The sequence below is a fragment of the Mercenaria mercenaria genome, chromosome 3, assembly GCF_021730395.1.
Source record: "Mercenaria mercenaria strain notata chromosome 3, MADL_Memer_1, whole genome shotgun sequence".
NCBI classification, from domain to species: domain Eukaryota; kingdom Metazoa; phylum Mollusca; class Bivalvia; order Venerida; family Veneridae; genus Mercenaria; species Mercenaria mercenaria.
This window is the reverse complement of record NC_069363.1, coordinates 86,803,444-86,825,795: the sequence shown is the minus strand read 5'-3', so window position 1 is coordinate 86,825,795 and position 22,352 is coordinate 86,803,444. Positions and strand designations below refer to the sequence as shown.

Genomic DNA, 22,352 nt, shown 5'->3' with positions numbered 1-22,352 from the left:
ATGTATTCTAATAGCATTCGTAATGCCTTTGCTGCCACATGTATGTTATGAATATGAAATATACCAATTTCTTGTTGAAATATTTTTTTTCGGAAACTTTTTTTCTTATATTTGTTGAAGCTGTGAAAATTCATTAACATAGCAAAAAACAAATTAAATCTATTGTAACAGTTTTTATTTCTTTCCTTTATGTCGCTTATTATCTAAGTTGTATATTGTACAAGATAGAAAGTAGTGCTTTATTCAATATGAAATTACGCAAAACATCTTTCAGATACTTTATCTGTTGTTAACAACAAATTTGAAGCCTTACGGAAATTTAAATAACCAGTATCTTATGTCGCTTATTATCTAAGTTGTATATTGTACAAGATAGAAAGTAGTGCTTTATTCAATATGAAATTACGCAAAACATCTTTCAGATACTTTATCTGTTGTTGACAACAAATTTGAAGCCTTACAGAAATTTAAATAACCAGTATCTTATTAGTAAAATGCGTTATCGTGCTTTGAGTTATTTAATATGAGGCGGTGATAGCTAGATAATTAAATTGTCTATACTTCCTACATCCAGTAAGCATAATTATATTTGCAGTTCGTTATGGTAAAACATGTCGATATGAAGCATCGTTGAGCAAGACATTTTGAACGACCCTGTTTGTAGTAAAAGCTTAATAGTAAACTATCAGATGTAGTAAAGTCGTAGAACTATCTGACAGATGATTTGAGAGAAGACGACCGATAAGAAATATAATGAGATCAAAATTACGCCGTAATTGTCGTCTGCTACGGAAATGCAGAAGATTTAAGACAGTTTGTCAGAAATTCACGCACAAGTACTACACGTCCTAGTTCTAAGGAATATCTTATTTTAGACCTATGAGACAACAACATCATTAATAATACATTGTCTATAAATTGTATCTGTAAATTCTAATAATGAGACATTTTCAAGACGGGAAAATATATGTGATAAAGTCCATAACATCTGCGTGAACTTGTTAGTAAATCGCGTAATAATCCCGGTGTTCAGCAGTAAGGAGGGGACTCTTGTTTTTTTTTATTGTTTTAAATCTTATCTTCAATATATTTTTCCTATCAATTTTTCACCCTGCCAAGTTTGCAAAAGATACACATAATTACATAAGGCGTAAAAAAAAATTGTTTGTTTCCGGTATCCCGACCTACCCTAAATTTTTAGCCCGACCCTTAATGCCTTGGAGAATACTTTTTTTCGACTTTTTAACAAAAAGCTGCAAAAATGCAGTTTTGTTTGCTTTAAACATGGTTAGTGATGTTAGAAATCAACTTACTGATACTTTAAAGGCATAACCCCCTTATTTGTATTCAGTTTTTGACACAAAAATAATTTCCGAAAAGTCGCCCTTAATAAAAAAAAAATCCAAAAAAAAAAAAAAAAAAAAAAAATCCGACCTACCTACCCTAATTTTTTTGAGCATGTTACCGGAAACAAAGAACTTTTTTTAGGCCTAAGATGTATCGAAAGAAATATGTGTATACTAAATTGTGACATTTTTGTCGGGGTGCAGGACTGTTGGGAAAGGGTAAGGGTGTGATAACGCAGCCTGTAGCTTTATCCGTTCGCTCTCTTTTATCCTATGAGTAGTATGTATCGTTAACATTCATATAAATGTACACAATAAGATATTTATCTTGTATATAAGAATCGATTTTAACAAAATAATCAATGAATTCTGATAGATTTAATAAAGTAAATACTGCCTTCGAACGTACTTTATTACCATAACATAACCTAACTACGTAAGCTTATGTAACTCTTAGATGAACTGAAAAGTAGTGTGAATATCAGTTTGGATTATTGAAAATATGTCAATGGTCTAGCAAAATTTTTTTTTCAAAATGCAGTTGCAAAAATACACATACCAACAATATCTGGTATCTCCGGAAGTTCCCCTCGAAAACAGCTCATTAAAGACAGCAGCTTCCGAAACCCGGTTTTACCAACGCCGAACAATTTTATTAAAGGTATTGCTGAAACAGGAAGATACAAAATAAAAGAAAATTAGAACAACGACAAAACAAAACCTGCTTTCAACACTGCCAAATAATACGATCAAGGCAATGCTGAAAAAAATAGCTAAAACAACAATATGAAAATTGCAATAAAATTTCATGTGGAAATGTTATATAAAGTATATTGCTGAATGGATTGATTCTCAGCAACAGAACAAAGCAAATGTGATTAGTTAAATGGTGTCAATGTTTTTCTTTAAAAGTAATATTTTATATAAGACAAAACATACATCCGTAAAAACAAACAGGCTTTTTAAAGACTTGTTATTTTTTTCTTTATATTTATAGGTCGTCTGTAGGATATAACAATAAATTACTCGATTTCTTTTATTTAATTGCTCCCAACAGCCGGCCTGATATTACTGCCACTATCAAGCGTGGGCGCATTATTACACTGCCTTGTCGCATATACTTTGCTGAAAAGTTCATGAAGGCAAGGACCTTAAATGTCACTTGTTGACAAATATTCATGTTTGTCCAGTTTTACAAATGCTGTTATGGGCAGCTGGTTATATTGGTAATTGCATAATTAATAGTTTTAATGTCAAGGGTCACGCAAAAATATCATCTTTTTGTTGTTGACAAATAGCCATGTTTGTTCAGTTTTACAAACTTTGTTATAGGCAGCAGCGTATATTGGTAATTGCATACTTGACAGGTTTGATTCCACAGGTCATGCAAAAGTGCTCTCTTTTTGATAAAAACAAACTCTCCCAAAAGTTTATCAAATTTATCTAGGTCTAATAAGGGGTTCATTAGATGGAAACAACAATACTGATAGTTGCCAAATATCTGTGTTTCTTCAGTTTTACAAATTCGTTATGGGCAGCAAGGTATACTGATAAATCTAAACTTATTGGTAAATTAAAATTCAAGAGTCATGCACAAGTGCTCTTTTTTTTATAAAAGCAACAATTCCTCAGGGTTTAGTTGTCATACAAGAATCCGTCATTTTAAAATATCTTATTATTAAACGTTATACTAACGTACCGTTATATTACGGTCGTAATAATGAGAAACACAATTTGTCTTTTAAAAATAATGAATATGAGCACTTGGTTTTGTTGTTCATATGTGGGTCCAAGGTATAGATATATAAAACGCGTGATAAGTCTAAAAACGACCGACCTGTACATAAGAATGCTTCCAAAGTTCGTAAATTCATCATCTATAAGTCGGCAGATTGTTTGATGCAAGACTAGCGACACTTAGTAAAATATACTTAACGGTTACGTCCACATTTTGAAAAAAATCAAACAATACCAAACCATTGAGAGAAACAGTTGTTTTACAAGAAAATTGAACAGCATTATAACACATGCATATTATTCTACGAAACGATTGTCAATTCACTGATATATGCATTGAATTCCGTAAAAAGGACTGCATAAAGGGGCCACATTTTCGGGTAGTTCAACGCTTTTAGAAACGTATCACTTTCAAAGAAATGGGAGTATATTTAAGATTAGGGTCTTTCGCAACAATCTTCCATTCATATAAACAACGATGTCTACTTGTACAAATGAGTACAGTGCCCAACTTTATAGCACTGACTCAATGCAATACCACGACGTAGACACGTGATATATCAGTCGCATTATACTGACCCCGGGCTGACCAGTCAAAGGACTATGCCCTTAATACTGAGCCTCAAGCGGGGAAGCTACTTGTCTTTGGTATGACGCGGCATGAGAGCAAACCCACGAATTCTCGCGCTAGAACTGGGCGCTCTTCCACTAAGCTACCGAGTCGGTTAAATGACATTAGAAACAGTCGTATATTCTATTAATTTTAATAGTATTTACTTCATATCTATAAATAGTTTCCCATATGAAAAAAAAACAGAAGATTATTCTGTTTAAATTTTGAAATAATATATCTAGTAAGTACATGCTTAACCATTTAAAAAGAGCTGCGTCTGGTGAAGTTAGTCGGCGATCGACATTGATACGGAATGTCAAGTGTTGATCTTCGCTCTAAAATCACAGACTTTAAGGAGTTTCACTTGAGAGCTAAAAGTACCTGCAATAAGACCCTCGTCCTGTGTGGCACCGGTAAGGATGTTGGCGGCGTTTAGTGGTTCACTGTCTACCATGCGTTCCGGAGTATACGGCAAGAAGTGTCCATCAACAACCGGGCGGTATTGTGGTGTCAAGGATGTACTCCACTTTAAGAACAAGAAAACGGTAATATACAATTTCAGAGACGAAACAACATATCTATGTGTACGTAGAGTAGATTGAAAGTTTCGGTACGGTCGTAACGGCTTTGCTAATTCGCTTGACCTTTAGTATACGTGTAATACATTAAGTTAATTGTACAGTTGTCTTGGAAGTTATATATTTTATCAGGTTTGCGTGTTTGGACGACGGGCTAAAAGGGTCAAAACATAATTGTCGAGTTGACTTCATTACCTACTCATTACAAGTGTTCGATTTAGCAAATATATTGTCGATGGAGCGTGTGTTGCTATGCTAACAGCGCGGGAAACCTGTAACGGTGGTCTGATGTTCAGCATTTGTTCTTAGCTTCGGCATGATGAAAATAGTAACGCACACTATGTAACAATAATTGTGAGACACAATTCTTTGACTGTTAAAATAGCAAATTGTAGTTTTATGGTAGTAAATACACTAAATATGAAAATACCAAGGAGAAAGATCTAATAGGAAAGCGATGTTCACAGAACACAGTCGCCATACTTAAGCAATGTATGTATGGATAAGCACATTTTTAGCTCTATGCTCAAGAATGAATAGAAAATGTAAAACAAAAAAAAGGAAAAACGAAATTTTGGCTGCCTTGGAACAATCAGTGGCAGTCATATCTACAGAATGTAAACCGCTTAAAGGTGTATCAGAACAAACTTTCTCAAGCCCCGTACAGGGCGGTATAAATACAGATGACTTTATAACCATATGTAATAATTACATGTTCGATACGTAAAAACAAAGAAAAAGGTCTGTAAATATTTGTCAAAAGATAATATAATGGGTAGTCAGAAATACACATGTTCTCAATAACTTTGTAGAAGGTAGAGAAAAAGGTGAAACACCATTCAGGGTCCAACAAAGGAAGACAGAAGAAAATATACCAAAGCAGCTAAGTGACACCAGACTTTTTGAGCTGCCTATCATGAGATCATCATCTGTGTATAAAGACACAATTAAAAGAGGAATGCTTAGCATCCAACTATTAAAGGGCTGAAAAAACCCACCCCAAATATACTGTATTTTCAAAACAGTCGAATAGCATCCCTTGCTGAACAGACTTAACAGTCGGCTATTCATTTCCTTTTATGCTTCCAATGGATATTCTTACAGATTAAATCATCTAGCACAACAATAGTCTTTTAATGGCGTGTGGTGTGCATGAAAAATAGTGTTGATATATTTCTGGCCATTTAGGACTATGGAGTTCGTTAAATATCTCTATAACATAAATCCATATAAGCCGATGCTATGGAGGTATAGAGGTGTTGCACATTTCATAACCTATCATAGTTAGACAGAGTCAAGACGAGCAGAGTCTTTGTTACACTCCTTGCTTCTAAAGCATCTCATTGGATAAACAAAGAATGAGCGCATGGAATGAAAAGTGAGATAACTATGTAGAGAGTGTAAGGTTACAAACGTTTTGTTCATTGCACGTATGTGAATAGAATAAATACATTGTAATATATCGAAGATATTTGTTTGTTACAGTGCAAAAAATTGAAACATCTTTCACGAATGAACACCAGATGCAATATTTTCACGAGTAGCATAGCTACGAGTGAAAACTAGTAAGCTAAAGTGTTTATGAGTGAAAGATAGTTTAAAAATGTTCTTACTTATTTCATGTTTTGACTAAATTTTCCCATTTTATAGTTAATTACCAGTGAAAGATTTGGTATTTTTCAATGTGAAAATACATGATATTTTTCATTCTTATATTTCGATAATTCACTGAAAGGCATGTAATAACCATATATTTCAATTTTCATTTTTACCAATTATAAATTGCTTAAACATACCGACATTATGTATAATTTCTAGGACTTTTTCCTAAGTAACAATTACCTCAAATTCTTCAGTAATAACCTTTTGGAGTGATTGTGTATCAAGATTTTGAATGCATTTCTTCACTTCTGTTGATATGTTACTGTAACACTGCACCGATGATGAAAATATCTTATACACAAAGTTTGGTTTTGTTTCAAACCTAGACACTGCCCAGTGTGCGAGCGGCGAACCACTCTGCTGTATCACCCGTTGAAACAAACCTGTAAATGATAGAAAGTGATATTACTATATATTGTAGGATGTAACAGAGAATTATGCTGCATTGGGGCATTGTTTCATTTGCTTATTTTTCAAATTAAATAAATATCAACATATCAGTAACACAATTCTTTTTTTACGGAAATGCAGAATATTAACGTGTGTTTGATTTGGCGTCATCTACGTAGAAATTTTTAATTTTTAACTATAAATTTTATATTCAAATAACAATCTTCTGATATCAAAATCCGAAGCAAAACATTTTGAAAATTTATCCAAAAGGTAGCAGAGATGTTTTACAACTTTAATATTAACCTTAGCCTGCTGGCGGCAAGTTTTTCTGCCTTTGCGACCAGTGCTTTGCATCCGTGCAGTCTGATCATGGTCTGCACTGTTCGCCATTCAGTCAGTATCTTTTTGGTAAACACCCCTTTTAACAGTTAATGGTACTGTCCAAATTGAAAGATGGATCAGTCCATTATAGAAATTTAGCAGGCTAAGGGTTAAAAGAAATAAACGGATTTCTCAGTACACGACATAAATCTAAATAAACTGTTTTCTTTCGTTTTGTGGTCTTTTATTTAAAAGTCATTTTAACTCACGTGTCAGCGTTCTGTTTTTACTATTATAGAAATACTTTCAGTTACCACAACTCTCATTATTTCTGCCAGTAGTGGTAATCCTGTTTTATAAATATAGTTCACACCAGCAACGGTACATGGCAAGAAGACAGAAGTCAGTGATATTACTCCTCTGTGACATAGGACCACAAATGAGAATGTTTAAGGTGCCAAAATCGTTACCTGCCTTTAGCTAGTGGTGACATAAGAAGGAGTCCAACACTACAGCCCCCAGCACTATGACCATCTATAGTGACACTATTTGGGTCACCATTAAAGTGGGCTATATTTCCCTGTATCCACTGGAGGGCTGCCACCATATCAAGCATCCCATAATTCCCGCGTATGACACCATCGGCTGAATTCATGAAACCTTTGAAAAGAGAGCAGAAACAATGTATAATTTTCAATTGAGACAATGATAGCTTCAATTGTTAATCACTTCTAGGTGAGGTCTAGTCCATACTCAGATGAAACGAAAACATTTTTGTTTATTTTATGCTAACTGACGAAAACCAAGCAAAGAAATAAACTTTAAAGAAAGGATCACTGATAGTGATATGGATCACGTTTCACTAACCATACACAGTTCTTTTATAGAATGGCATAAAATAAAATATCTAAAGACAATTGGAAACTTAGCGATCTGCATGACAGATGTTATCTAGAGCTAAAACTATAGTTGAAATCTCAGATATTTACACCAATGTACAGCCCTGCCTCAGGTCTGACTCACATTTTGAAAAATTCTATACACCGTAAAATCGAAAAAATTGGAAAACTATGAAAAACTAATTGTGACAACATATTTTTTTTTAATTTAGAGCAATGTCTTTGCTATAAATTTGACAATTTTTCATATAATATCATGACCAGTTAAGTGTGAATGATTACCGTAACTAAACGTATCTGCACCGTTTAGTGGCAGAAAATCAAAAATGCTATTTTACCTAAAGGCCCCAGTCTGTAATTGAATGTGACCACAACAATACCATGGGTGGCGAGAACGCTTCCATCAAACATCGCACCCATGCCATTCTGGTACGAGCCGCCATGAACGAAAACTAGAACCGGCATTGTTCGGTGATGATGAGAACCCTGTGTTATATATAAAACTGATAAATACCTTTATTATTAAATCTATATGAGCCGTGCCATGAGAAAACCAACATAGTGGGTTTGCGACCAGCATGGATCCAGACCAGCCTGCGCATCCGCGCAGTCTGGTCAGGATCCATGCTGTTCGCTAACAGTTTCTCCAATTCCAATAGGCTTTAAAAGCGAACAGCATGGAGCCTGACCAGACTGCGCGGATGCGCAGGCTGGTCTGGATCCATGCTGGTCGCAAACCCACTATGTTGGTTTTCTCATGGCACGGCTCATATTTATAGTCCTTTCCATTGGTCTAGATGTGGTCACATGATCAATGATAAAAAGTCGTATTGACTCAAAGGCGGAGCCAAAAACACGTATTGACCTCCATCTGAAAATAATAAGCGGCCAAGTATTGTGAGTTAGCTTGGATGTACAATTTCATGTGTAGTTCTATCCATATATTGCATGGGAACGTGATCTACGAAGAACCTACCAAGGTTAAAGCCATTTGCCATTTAAAGCTACATTCGAACATCAGTGCTTTGTTTTGATAACATTTTTAAATCATCATTTTAATAGTAGCTTATCTTCTAATAATTTTGCAGTTTTGGACTTGATGACATTTGCATCAGCATTTTATTGAATGGAATGGAAAATAAATTGAAGAAATACATGATAATTATGTTGTTTGCCAGGTGTGTATTTGTTTTGACTTTAATGTACCTGGCATTTAATACACTTGGTATTTAATGTTCTTTGCATTGTCATTACATACTTTGCACACTCCATTAGCCATAGTTCAATGCAGGCTTTTAAAATTTGACCATTAACATCTGGTTGCTAACTTTTTGTGAAATTTCTTCTGGGGCAATCAGTATATTTTCGAGATAATTCTATATTATGATATAAACTGAAAAGAATGTGTTCCAGCCTGTTGTTCCATTAACAAGTGTAAAGAACGTCAATATAGTAAGCACTTATTTAAAGGCTTGTCGGTCAATAGTCAAAACTAATGCCCGAGGTCGGAAGGACCGACGGCCATCAGTTGTTAAAGCTGAACACCAAGCCATTTTGTAAGTGTTTCATTACATGACTGTCCAAATGCAATTCCTCCAACAAAGTTATATGCAGCTGATGTGCTGTGAGACCACTGAGGATTTTTACTTACCAAAAACAGAGAATTTTCCGGATAATACAAAGACCGATCAAATCGATTGTTATCATACGTAACGCCGGCATTAGAGGAACGTGCAATGTACCGGATGCTGCCAACGGTAGCGTCAATCGTTATTTGACGTTATAGCGTTTGCATTGCCAATAACGTAGAAAGTAGATCTAAGTAAAATTTGATTAATTAAACGAAGTGAATATAATAGAAAACCAAACTGTAAATATGAAATATAAATTGCTGTTTTGAATAGTAATTATATATGTCGTACATGAAATACATGACTACGCGGGAAGGCCTACATGTGCCAATGAATTCCATACCTAAATAGAATTACTAAATTGGATTTATTTCTCTTAAGAGCTCATTAAATATCTGTCAATAAATCTTATAGCAAATTTGACAAACAATAAATATAATAATACACTGAGAAAAAAACTAAGGAATTTTCAGATTTTATGATAGGATTTAGCAATTTGTTACCATGCAACCAGTCTAAGTGTTTATACTCTAGTACTTGGGACACATCGTTACTTTGCAAGAGACAGCTCAATTCAAATAGGTAGAACTGGAAAATCTATATATATTTCCTTTTCTGCGAAGTATGTACTTAATCGAATTCACAAAAGATGTCTATGCGTCATTACATTTACCAACATTTGAGCCGCGCCATGGGAAAACCAACATAGTGCGGTTACGACCAGCATGGATCCAGACCAGCCTGCGCATCCGCGCAGTCTGGTCAGGATCCATGCTGGTCGCTAACGGTTTCTCTTATTGCAATAGGCTTTGAAAGCGAACAACATGGATACTGACCAGACTGCGCGGATGTGCAGGCTGGTCTGGATCCATGCTGGTCGCAAATGCACTATGTTGGTTTTCTCATGGTGCGGCTCATTTGCTTTTCCGTTCAAACCGGAGAATGCCGAAATCGCATCCGTAATCAAACGGAATTACTACTATCCGACTGTCAGTGCGGGTTCACTACCTTAAGACAAAGTCGCGGTTTCATGACCAATCAACTCTGTTTTACATTGAAAATATTAGCCGCATCATGAGAAAACCAACATAGTGCATTTGCGACCAGCATGGATCCAGACCAGCCTGCGCACTCGTGTAGTCTGATCGGGATTCTTACTGTTCGCTGTCAAAGCCTATTGCAATTAGAGAAACCGTTAGTGAACAGCATTCGTTTTCAAAGCCTAATGCAATTAGAAAAACCGTTAGCGAACAGCATGGATCCTGACCAGACTGCGCGGAAGCGCAGGCTGGTCTGGATCCATGCTGGTCGCAAATGCACTATGTTGGTTTTCTCATGGTACGGCTAAATTATTACATGTAGCCTGTTTCCTCGTAAGACTTACCCGTGGAACATATATATTCAGGTACAAGCAATCCTCACTCGTCTTGTTAAAGCCTGGCACGTGATACTCGATGTAAGCCACGCCTTCCGTCGCCTGGGGACACGCAGGAGGCAGAACATCGGCGTTCTTTATGGCATCACCCCATGAGAGTGGAGGAACAGGAGCCTTTAAATATAAATTGTACACTTTTAGAACTTTAAATGTTTACAAGAAAAACTAAAATGTAATGCTAGTTCAATATCAAGTAAATATTCCAAGCTGCATTTCGGCTTCCATGTCCTATGCCACGAGAAACGCAAATACAGAACCCAGCTTAAAAGAATTCTGTTTAAGTTTGATCAGTTGCATAATATTATAGAAATATCTTGACTGTCGATTCGCCTTCAGTCGCGTTTTGAAATTTTAATAAAAACTATCAGTCACCAAATAAACGAAATTTATGATGACGTCGCTACACCATGCGTTGAACACTATAAACAACAACGGTTGCCACGTCCGATATATTCAATATCTATACATGTATTCGCAAAAATTTCAATATTTAAAGTGTATTTTTGATATAGAATTTTACAAAGATATACTGCACTGAAATTAAGTTTATTTGTCAGACTTTAGTGTGACAATTTATTCTTTATTTATATTTAACGCGTTTGCACTTAAATGCATAGAACATACATCATTTCTTCACAGGTTGAATAGATTTTTACCTCTGTAAGATATACTTCATGCGGGTGGCATAATTAGGAAGAAATTATAAACCCATCTACATTCGAAAAAAATCAAATTATACCTAACAGTAAAACTACTGAAGTTCTAATAGATCACAAATTATCTTAAACAGTGATCTAAAATAGCACAATACCCATTTCACCGGAGAAATAACAATTTTAACAAAAACAGAAGCCGTTAAAGTATTTTTTGATAGAACAAGATGTTGTTTAATCTAAATTTTGAATCAAAGGTTGATATAAAACGACTTATCAAGTAAAGTATGCATATAATGGGGTTCGATCATTAAAATAACATTAGAATAGCGTGTGGTGCAATTGGTAAGACTTGCAGTGATCTGAATGAGATGAAATGGCATAATTTCTTTTCGTTTTAGAGCTTTAAGGACCTTTCAAATATTTTACCTCGCCGTCGAAAAAGTATTGTAAAAATTAAAGGGAAAAGGTAATTATATTAACTCTGTCTACGTCCTTAATGGCATTTAAAAATAAATTTTTCAAAATCTGCCTAAAAGATTAATATTTAATTTTCAAAGTTCGATATGGCAATTTAAAACTTAAAAAAGTGGATTTTATAAAGTAAATAATGTTAACTCTAATCTGATAATCTCCTCTCTATATCTGTAATTCTATTTAAAATAGTATTTGCCACAAAAACAAAAATACAATCAGCATGGAATAAATGATATCATAAACACAAAAATATCCGCCTCTATGGTCGTCAACCATTTTCTAGCATCTTAACCTCCCACATCCGTCGGTGCTACTATATAGTTGAAAGAGGTTCTTATAACCGTCATTTACAGGTCTTGGTCAATTTTATGTAATGTTTTATGTAGTGTTTTATGTAATGTATGTAAATGGATGAGACAATAATAAACATAATACTAAACAATACCCCTTATATTGCCTTTAAGTATCCATTTATACAATTTCCATTTAGGCAATCAATTTGTGACATAATTTATATAAATACATAATTATATTATAATGGCATAGTTATAATTCAGCTGATATAAATTTAAACAAAGAGATTCTTTAAGCAGTCAACTGTAAGATATACATTAAAAGATGTTTAGAGTGTGCGAATTTCATTTGGTATTGAATTCCAAACATTTGCACCATTGTAACAAAAGTTGTTTTTTTACCATAATTTGTACGATGTTTAGGTATAACTATGTCATTATGAGCAGCAGATCTTAGATTGTATGTTTCATTGCTTGAAAAGGTTAAAACTAGCTAACTCTTTCCGTACTAGGATATGAAAAGTATTTAATAACCTCACGCTCCCGTACACTGTAATATGGTAAAGCTATGCTATAAATGAACATTGATTTGACACCACGATCCCAGAGGACCAGAGAAAAAAAACATCACTGAGGTCCAGTACAGGCAACTGGACGACTACTAAAGACCATAATTGTAAATGTCGGTAACAGTTTTTGAAGTGCAGAATGTATTAGCAAACTCGGAATAACAATAGGTAATAAAAACGAGTCAATTAAACGTCAATGATCCCTCCGGACCAGAAATAACGACACCCAGCCAGTTTAAAGCACTTAATTATGAATTTGTTAATACAAACATTAAAATCGCTAACATACTTTATCTTACTTTTTTATCAAATGTACGTAAAGGTACAAAAGATTATATTTTGGCTTTAAATGCTTAAGTGCCAAATTTGCTACGAAACCACAGTCGCATTCAAATGCATACATTTCTTTGTTCTGTGCACTGCGAGGTAATTTCTTTAATTCTGTTTTTGATAATAACAAAAACCACACAACCCTTCGTTTGTCACATGCTGTCCAATTTTAATCAAGATCTCCCTGGCGTACTGACCCCGTGACATAGCGGTGCTTGTTTGAACATCTGTGGGACCATCGGCGGGTATGACTAAACATCTTCATTTCAGATAAATATTTTCACAAATTATATCCCAGCGTGACAATCTTGTAATGAAATAATTGTTCTATTGTAAAACTGTTTATCTCCGCTGTGGTTGTTAATACATTTTAAGATTAGCTTACACTTTTAGAATCAGTGTATTAAAGGGATTCCTCATGATTACTCATTTATAAATATTGATAAACACGAAATGCACAGCAAGGTACTGCCTGTTATTACAAAAAAAATTTAAAGATTTTTCCGCATTTTTCGTCTAACAAATGTTGCCTACCCGAGCATTAGATCATTTCTTTTTGGAAGAAAACGCAAAAAGTACATTTAAAATAATGAAACTAGTTCGCACGTGTGGGGACAAATAAAGTCTACTCAAATTGTATTAGTTAAAGTTAGAAACTTTATCTTGTAAACGTGACATTGACAATAATATATAACCGTATAGACATATAAATTTGGCTATATCCTTGTTTAGTACAAAAATAGTTTCAACATTATTAAAATACTACATTGAAATTTTACAAATATCAAACCCCGTTGGAACTTGTCATTTCTCGATGTCCATTAAAGATTTTGCATCACACGTTGTAATAGTAATGAATATGAGCCGCGCCATGGGAAAACCAACATAGTGGCTACGCGACCAGCATGGATCCAGACCAGCCTGCGCATCCGCGCAGTCTGGTCAGGATCCATGCTGTTCGCTAACGGTTTCTCTAATTACAATAGGCTTTGAAACCGAACAGCATGGATCCTGACCAGATTGCGCGGATGCGCAGGCTGGTCTGGATCCATGCTGGTCGCAAAGCCACAATGTTGGTTTTCTCATGGCGCGGCTCATATACTAAAATGTATTATCCAACAAATCCCTCAACCTCAAAATAGCCTCAACTTATATTTAAAAGAACGAAGAAGCAATTAATTGTAATATTTGGTTATTTTAACTGCCTGTGTTAATTTTAATGAAATATGAAATGCCAAATAAAATTTATCCGCAAAGGGTAACACTGAGTGGGGTCAAATATTTCAAACATTTTGACATCCATTGTTACGGTTTAGACAACATTTCCGAAAGAGGGTAAATACAATTGAAACGAATACACTTAGACACACATATTCAGTTACTGACATTTTTAACTGTGTTATTTAATTTTCTAAATTTAATTTCATTGTTAACTTTCTAAAATCTCATTAGCGCACGGTCTCCATCGATAAAAAATATATTGTTACAAAATAATAATATATATATATATTCGATTTAAACTCTGACGATTTTGTTAAAAGTAAGAATTTCAGTGGAGTTACAGTTTTATCCTGAAAGCGATAAGGAATATTTTACAACTGCTCTTGTCTTAATTTTCATACAACAATATAATATTGATTATAACTATTTCGAAATATGATTATACAAATGAACCCAAAGACCCATCACGTACATGAAAACTACATCAACTTGCTTCATTAAAATCACGGTAATTGTGTATTTTTTCGTTCTTCTTCCACAACTGTCTGGCGTATGGTTAATTAGAATGGTGCTATGTCTTAATTAATGACATATCAATATAGAAATGACACAACTATTGACATTTTATTTATAATTTCAGCCTATTAATTCCGTCATGAAATACGAAGACAGTGCAATGCGGGCAAACGGGAAATAAAACTGATTAAGGAAACTATATGAGCCATGCCATGGGAAAACCAACATAGTGGGTATGCGACCAGCATGGATCCAGACCAGCCTGCGCATCCGCGCAGTCTGGTCAGGATCCATGCTGTTCGCTAACAGTTTCTCTAATTCCAATAGGCTTTAAAAGCGAACAGCATGAATCCTGACCAGAATGCGCGGATGCACAGGCTGGTCTGGATCCATGCTGGTCGCAAACCCACTATGTTGGTTTTCTCATGGCACGGCTCATATAGAGAATTTCTAGAGCTGTACTCTTGTATGTGTTAAGTTCTGTCGTAATCAGACACCAAAGTACATTTGCAACAAGCAAATTCGATGAATTGGTATCCCCCGCCGAAAGGGTTTGTGATGAGGAATGCCCAAAAAATATATCCGGCAAAAAGTTAAGGATGTTACTAAGAAGCAAATAATTTCATTAGTCAAAATCTATTTAACAGAAAATGGATATTTTTTGCGCGAGGGGGGGGGGGGGGGGGGGGGGGGGCGTGCCCCAGCCGGGGTGACCGGGTAGAAAAGTTCACAAAAGTCACATGTTGATTATAAAAACTGATGGAATTTTTTTTAAAAAATGCATGGTCAAGATTGTGGGCATGACTGGGTGGGCATGACTTGGTAGATGAGTGAGGTGGGGGAACGGTACAACTTTGCATGTTGATAAATATTCATGGAAGGTTTGAAAAAAAAAAGAAAAAGGAATGAAATTTTTTTTTTTTTCTTTTTTTTTTTTGGGGGGGGGGGGGGGGGGGGGGGGGGGGGGGGGGGGGGTGTGACCAAGGCAAGGTGGTGTTTATAATAAATGTTCATGGAAAAGAATGAAAAAAGTTTAATGAAATTCTACCAATTGGTTGGTTTGTTATGTACAAATCTGTGGATTTTTAAACAATTAAAGGGCAATAACTCTAAGGAAAATTGACAAATCCAAACAAAACTTTGACGGGCATCATCGTAGTATGTTGGTTCATGTTTGTCTCAAGTTTCATGAAATTCTACCAGCTAGTTACTGAGAAATGGCTGCGGACGGACATTTTTGGGCATTTTTCATTAAATCATGGGCAATAACTCTAAGGGAAATTGACAAATCAAAAAATAAACTTGACGGGCATCATCGCAGTATGTTGGTTCATGTTTATTTCACGTTTCATGAAATTCTACTTGCTAGTTACTGAGAAATGGCAGCGGACGGACGAACGGACGGACGCACGAACGGACGTGCGCACGCACGGACGGACAACGCCATTTCATAACTTTATTCGTTCTCATCTTTCAGAAGTTCCTCATAATTCCGAGACAGAACTCTTATTTATTATTTTAATATATTTGGTGAGTATGCGCACTTTCTGCTAATAAATAATTTTCTAAATTCTGTCCACAGAACTGAAATTCAAGTAAAATCATAGCAAAAATTGAAAAAAAGAAAAAAAAAAAACAGCAAACAATTTACAATAAGGACACGAGATGACTGCGACTAATGGTTTTCTGGACTGATCGATTTTTTACAAATATACCTTTAAAGATACAATTCTTCCTCATAAGTCGGCTTCATGCCTTTTTTTTTTTTATTCATTTCTACCTGTTTATGATTTTGCTTCCTTATTATTGGAATATTCCTGATATGAGGTCCTGCTTTGGAATTAACAAGTGCATAAACTTTAAACGATATAGTATACCTGCTGTACTATCCTCAGTTTCGATGCATATTATTCAAAGAGTCTGCAAGTAGTTTGCGTTGCGGTCTGTGCATCCACAATTTCTCCTTACGGATTTAAACGGCAGTCTTATAACTGATGTGTGGCGGCCGTGAAATCTTCTCTTGACCATGAGAAATGTTATGGCAGATATTCGTTAAAGAGTGTGAGGGGTGTTGGGCATGTCATCACGTCAGATCTATCCCAGTCTGCTATTATTTCGCTTTTTGTGTGCAGTTCGTCCAGAGGATTTTCGTACAGGTTTGATATGTTTGATATATAACAGATGATAGTGATACTTGATCTATGTCAGAGTTGATATTTTCATGCAAGCTACTACTCGCCCCAAAAAAGCTGTTACCAATAAAAATGTCTGATTCGTCAATACAATGAAACAGTGACAGATTTACTCAAAACATGATATGTTTCATATATGTTTAGCTGATATACTCAAAACATGATATATTTTATTACATCTTCATATCTGAATGGTTTCAAATTGGTGTTTTATGATACGAGTGTAATACCTAAAGATAAGTTGATAACTTTCATTGCGGCTTTATTGTGAGTTTATGATAAGTTCTGACGCTGTTGAAAATTTTACGTGTAAATCATTCCACATCAGATAACGAAATCATGACTCGAGGTCGCTATAAATGAAAATAAAAAAGCTCTGCTCCCGTTCTAAAAACACTTAACAAAATGCCCACCATTGTGTAATAAAGTCAGCCTTTGTTAACGAAGAGCGAAATTAAAATGGTATGATCATTATATGGCGCACTACTCGTTTTCTAAAAGGCATGTAAGTAACAAGTAGTATATGTATGCCAATTCCGCCATATATAGAAAGAACTGTAAATTTCACATAGAGTTATTGCTTACTGCTGTATCGTGTTTCAAATATTGTTGATTGCGTCAGAATGTACAGGTCATTTTGAAAACAGATGTATTCAGACAGACATACCATAGTTCCATGAAACACTTTTCAGAGCGGAGATCGTATACATGACTCCTTTCATAAATCGTCGTCCAATAGTTTATGCTATGACCGACCAATCATGTTTACTGCATTACTAAATAAAATCAATTAACTTTCGGTATCATGTAATAAATTACTTATTGAATGACTTTTCGGTCAATAGTCAAAACTATAGGCCCTCAGTCCATCTAACCTTTGGCAACACTTTTGGCGTCACTGCATTTATTATTTCAAACAAAAAATGCTATTGTTTCTTCTTTTACATTCTTGCTCATTCGGGTAGTTTCAAAACTAAATGTTATCAGCAAATATTGATATAAAATGTTTCAATATATCAATGCAGAATTTCAGAACTATCTGAGTTATCAGAATACTTTCACGTTCAAATGATATATGTTGAACCGATTGCTGAAGATAACTTTAATACATAAAGTGTTGTAATTGACAAGAAATCTGAAGTGCTAGCAATTTAATTTGTTATGTTTTGTTTGATTAGGCCGCCCAATGTGTGTGCAAACTGAAAAAAATGTCAAGTGTCTGACATTAAAATGAAAGTGGCTTGCGGACAGATAAAGTGCAACTGAGGGTAGGGTATGGTATTTACATGTAATTAAGAAGATGCTCCTAATGATTATTTGCATGTACATCAAATGATTAGAAAATGTGTTATATAAACAGCAAGCAAATATGATGTTTGTTTCAGTAAAACATGTTCATTTTCTTACACGTTCTAGTAAATTTGTATTTTTTTTCATCACTGTTGTTCTAATTAGTTTTAGACGAACGATTAAGAGAATCACTGCAAGTCTTGAAATTTGTATGTGCATGTGTATGTTAATTTATTATTATATGAAATGAAATAGGATAGTTATGTGATATTAAATAATACATACATGTACGTTTTGCTTTTGTAATATGTAGACATCTTATTTTAAGTTGCATTCAAACGTATTATGATTAATCAACTTCTCTAAAAATGCACTTTTGTCATAGTTTTAAATCGTCCAATAGCTGCAAGTATCTGCATGTATCTACATAGCTATTAAATGCCGTCTGGCTTTTGTTTTATGAAAACTTTATCAATGTATTTTATACGTATTTGGTAATACAAAAATGTATGCAGTGTTGCAATTTGAAAACACAGTAAACTATTTGGCGATATAGCGCTGTCGAATATCTGGCGATTTAAGATGTAACTGGTATTTAAGAAATTGCTAGTTTATGTGCACTTGCAATTTTGGTTATTTGCTATAGTAAATATAATCAGCAAATATTGGTATCAATTTATGTAAATGCAGAATTTCTGAAATAAACAGTTACGAATTTTTCCACGTTTTAATGGTACATGTGAACTGATAGCAGGTTTTAGTTTGTGAGCATACAGTTTTGTAATTGATAAGAGGGTTTTGAAGTGCTTGCAATTTATTTTGTTTGATTAGGCCGCCCAATGTGTGCGCAGTCAAGTGCCTGACGTTTGTTTTACAGTTTCACCTTGATAGAAAGTAGCTGGCTGACAGATATAGTGCAGCTGAGGTAGGATCTGTACGTGTAATTAAGAGAAGAGGTTTCTAATGACTATGTACATGAAGACGAAAGTGTAGAAAGTATGTAATATAGTAGATCATCCCATTTGGCAACATAGCTTGTATAAATTTGCGAATTTCGTATAGTATACAGACATGACCGCGTGAGTGTCCATTTTTTGTATCGCTTTCAATCTATTTTTAGACTAGCAAGGGTATCCTTACATTTGATCACAAATCGTTCTAATTTAAAACCTTAAATTTGGTTTAACACACCAGTATACTATGGGATGTAGATTATAACCTACAGACAAATAAAAGAATGTTTTTAATCAAATATTTGTTAAATCTGTAAGAAAAAAATATTAAAGAGATATTTTGTCAGCAATTTTGAAACATAGTTAATGATTTGACCATAAAGAGCTGCCTACGATTTCATAATTATATAAAACTATATATTTTATTAGACATTACTAGAGTAAATCAATTCCGTTACCATGGAAGCTGTGGTGCTCCAGCTTTTGCATTATTAGTTTGACAAAATACGGGTGTTTCCAGTTTGGTGCGGGGCTTCATGCTAGATTGACGAGTATGGTTAGGTTTTCGTCCGGGTATACTTGCCGTTGAAATAAAATGCCTGGTTCAGCAAAAAGGTTAAAATAGAGCAACGAAATTAACGATTAATACAAAAGTACTCAAATCGTAAGAAAATTGCAAATGAAAAATTTAATATATGTGACATAAAGAAAACGTGAAGTATGGGTATGTTTGACAATGACATAAAAGTAGCTTTTTTTTCTACAAAATAGCAGTAAGGTAGAAACTATTTGAAAAAGTAAATTGCGTGATAAAGGCTGCTGAGCGAATTAGATAATTATAAGTTATACTTTTAATTATCAGAATATCGTCTAACAGAAATAGGAATACAACCAACATTTTTGGTGGACATTTATAAACTCCCTAAACGTGTCAATGAATTAAGTATGACTTTGAACGACTGACCTAAGGATTGCGTTGTCGAGATAAAGAACAGAAATGCCTCTATTAATGGGTTGTTTTGATGTCGGTCTACTATTATGTCAAATTCTTTTTTTTAATATTTCTCAAGAAGTGAAACGAACTGGATGTTATATAAACCCCTTGTTGTGAACTGTTCGATAGGACACGTCATTCCGCTGCGGGACGCTATCATTACTTTAAGCCGAGTTAAGCCAGGGTATATAGATACCAAATTATTTTGAATACATCACATTTTTGAGAGGCCTTTCCTCCCACAAGTTTGGAAAACTTAGGGAAAAATTGTGTGTTTTAGTTTTATGCATTTTGCAAAAGAAGGAATGTTGATACGTAGTTGAAACTAGACTTAATTGTAATCTGGTGTTTGATATTATACCAAGTTGATTTTTTTCTTCGCACTGAAGAGCATTTAAAACAATTTAATTTGAAAAACAAATGTACAAAATTGTTCTAAAAAGAGGAAAGTTATCACCATTTTAAACAATTTAGCAGCAAGTTTGTGTCGATAGCAACCCAACAACGGAACGGCGGAGACAGTTTGTTTTTACGTATACAGTGAAGTTAATTTTGTTAAGTGAATAAAAAGAATAAAACAAAATAAAATAAAAACCAAATTCAAACATGAAAGTAAAATGCTTTTGCTTTAAGCTTGATCTTTAAAACTTCTTCCTTTTTAATACAGGGTATTCGATGAATACATACTTAAGAAGTGTGTCAATGACGTCACTTACACACCAAAATGGCAGCACCTACCATTTATCTAAGAATATCAAAAAATATATACATTTCAGTCATAATCTAATTCTCAAAGGAGTACAATAATAATATTGTCAGATAAATTACACTTAACTATCTCTTTAAGAAGCAAACTCACACACATATATAATATTCCTCTCCATTAAGCGAGCATGTGATACGTTTACTTACTATGTATTATTTTACGACAAAGCAAGTTAGTACGCATATATAGTATCAAACTTTGAGAACGAACTGAGAATGTCAGTTCATGTCATGCATTTTTATTCATTTACTACCCGAGCGTCTGCATACCGAATACATTCAAACCCCTTTCCATGTCCTCATTGTATCTAATGTTCCAAGGCCTCTGCGATCATAAGCTGGATTATTAATAACTCTCTAACGTGTTAAACAAATTATACTTTAAAAGGAGACATTATCACCGATTGATCTTTTTATCATACGTTTACAATTGAAAACATTGATGGTTTAAATGATTAAACCTCCTTTAAAAGTTTCACAAACATATCCTCAACCTTAAATAAAAGGTGACATGGGAGCAAAGAAGGAAGTTAGTGTTCAATTAATTTTTAAAGATTTTTCACCTGCAAAGTCACTATCTACGCAAAATTCAATTAAAGGTATTTTGTATGGGTACACCGCGGCAGCTAATTATAAAGTCATTATAAGGTCGAAATACCATTAAATGTTGGGTTGTCACGCGATCGCCTTACTAGAGTTTCATTTGTATCATATTTCAGTGTGTGGATGGACATGGAGGGTCACTGAGGTCAGTTGAAACGCCCATATGTACCCTAAATGATACATCACTCGCTTAAGCACATTAAGGAATGTTAGCTATTATAAATAGTTAATCGAATAATATACAGGGTACAAATCAAGCGAACATATTCGCTGAGATGTAGAGGATAATCTTAATAAAGTGACAAAATATATTGAAATATTCAAACAACTTTCAATGAAGCAAAATTTGGACGTGATATCATATCAAATCAGATTACTTACGGGCAAAGATTAGATATGGATAAAGACAAAACTAAAACTCTAAAAATGGACGGTTTTGTTAAAATGAAATAAATCCAGCATTGTTGCTGTTTTCAGGCAGTGAAAACTAACATCAAACACGAATTGGCATGTTTAGAAGTTACATAGAAACTATCGTCTATAAAATGCGAATCTAGTTAATCTACCATTAGTTCAGATTACTATTTGCCGCCAGTGTCTTTTTCCTGCAGAGAAATATCACCTTTCCCCAAATTCCTTACACTAACTTCGAAAATGAGCACAGAGGTCTTGCGGAAAATAAAAAAAAAATTCTGAAGAATTTTATAGAAATGCCCATAGACTAGAAGGTAAAGAAAATAGTTCTTGATGTCAATAAGGCTGGAATTACAACATAAAACTTCGCTATAAATTAGCGTTGTTGTTACAAAAGGTACACTTCTCCAAGTAAGCTTTGTGACGAAAACCAGTATTTTTGTTGTGTTTGCTTTCGCAAAATGATA

The 22,352-nt window shown here is 34.4% G+C and overlaps 1 protein-coding gene across 1 annotated transcript in view; it reads right to left on the bottom strand.

The window, feature by feature from the left end:
• Nucleotides 1-22,352, bottom strand: part of LOC123524156 (liver carboxylesterase 1-like) — a 50,560-nt gene that overhangs the window by 6,295 nt on the left and 21,913 nt on the right. The window contains exons 2-7 of the mRNA XM_045302126.2: nt 10,565-10,729; nt 7,888-8,035; nt 7,125-7,310; nt 6,117-6,319; nt 4,078-4,222; nt 1,906-2,013 (exon numbers count right to left, since the gene is read on the bottom strand). Coding sequence (XP_045158061.1) covers nt 1,906-2,013; nt 4,078-4,222; nt 6,117-6,319; nt 7,125-7,310; nt 7,888-8,035; nt 10,565-10,729 — 955 coding nt within the window. The remainder of the gene's footprint in view (nt 1-1,905; nt 2,014-4,077; nt 4,223-6,116; nt 6,320-7,124; nt 7,311-7,887; nt 8,036-10,564; nt 10,730-22,352) is intronic.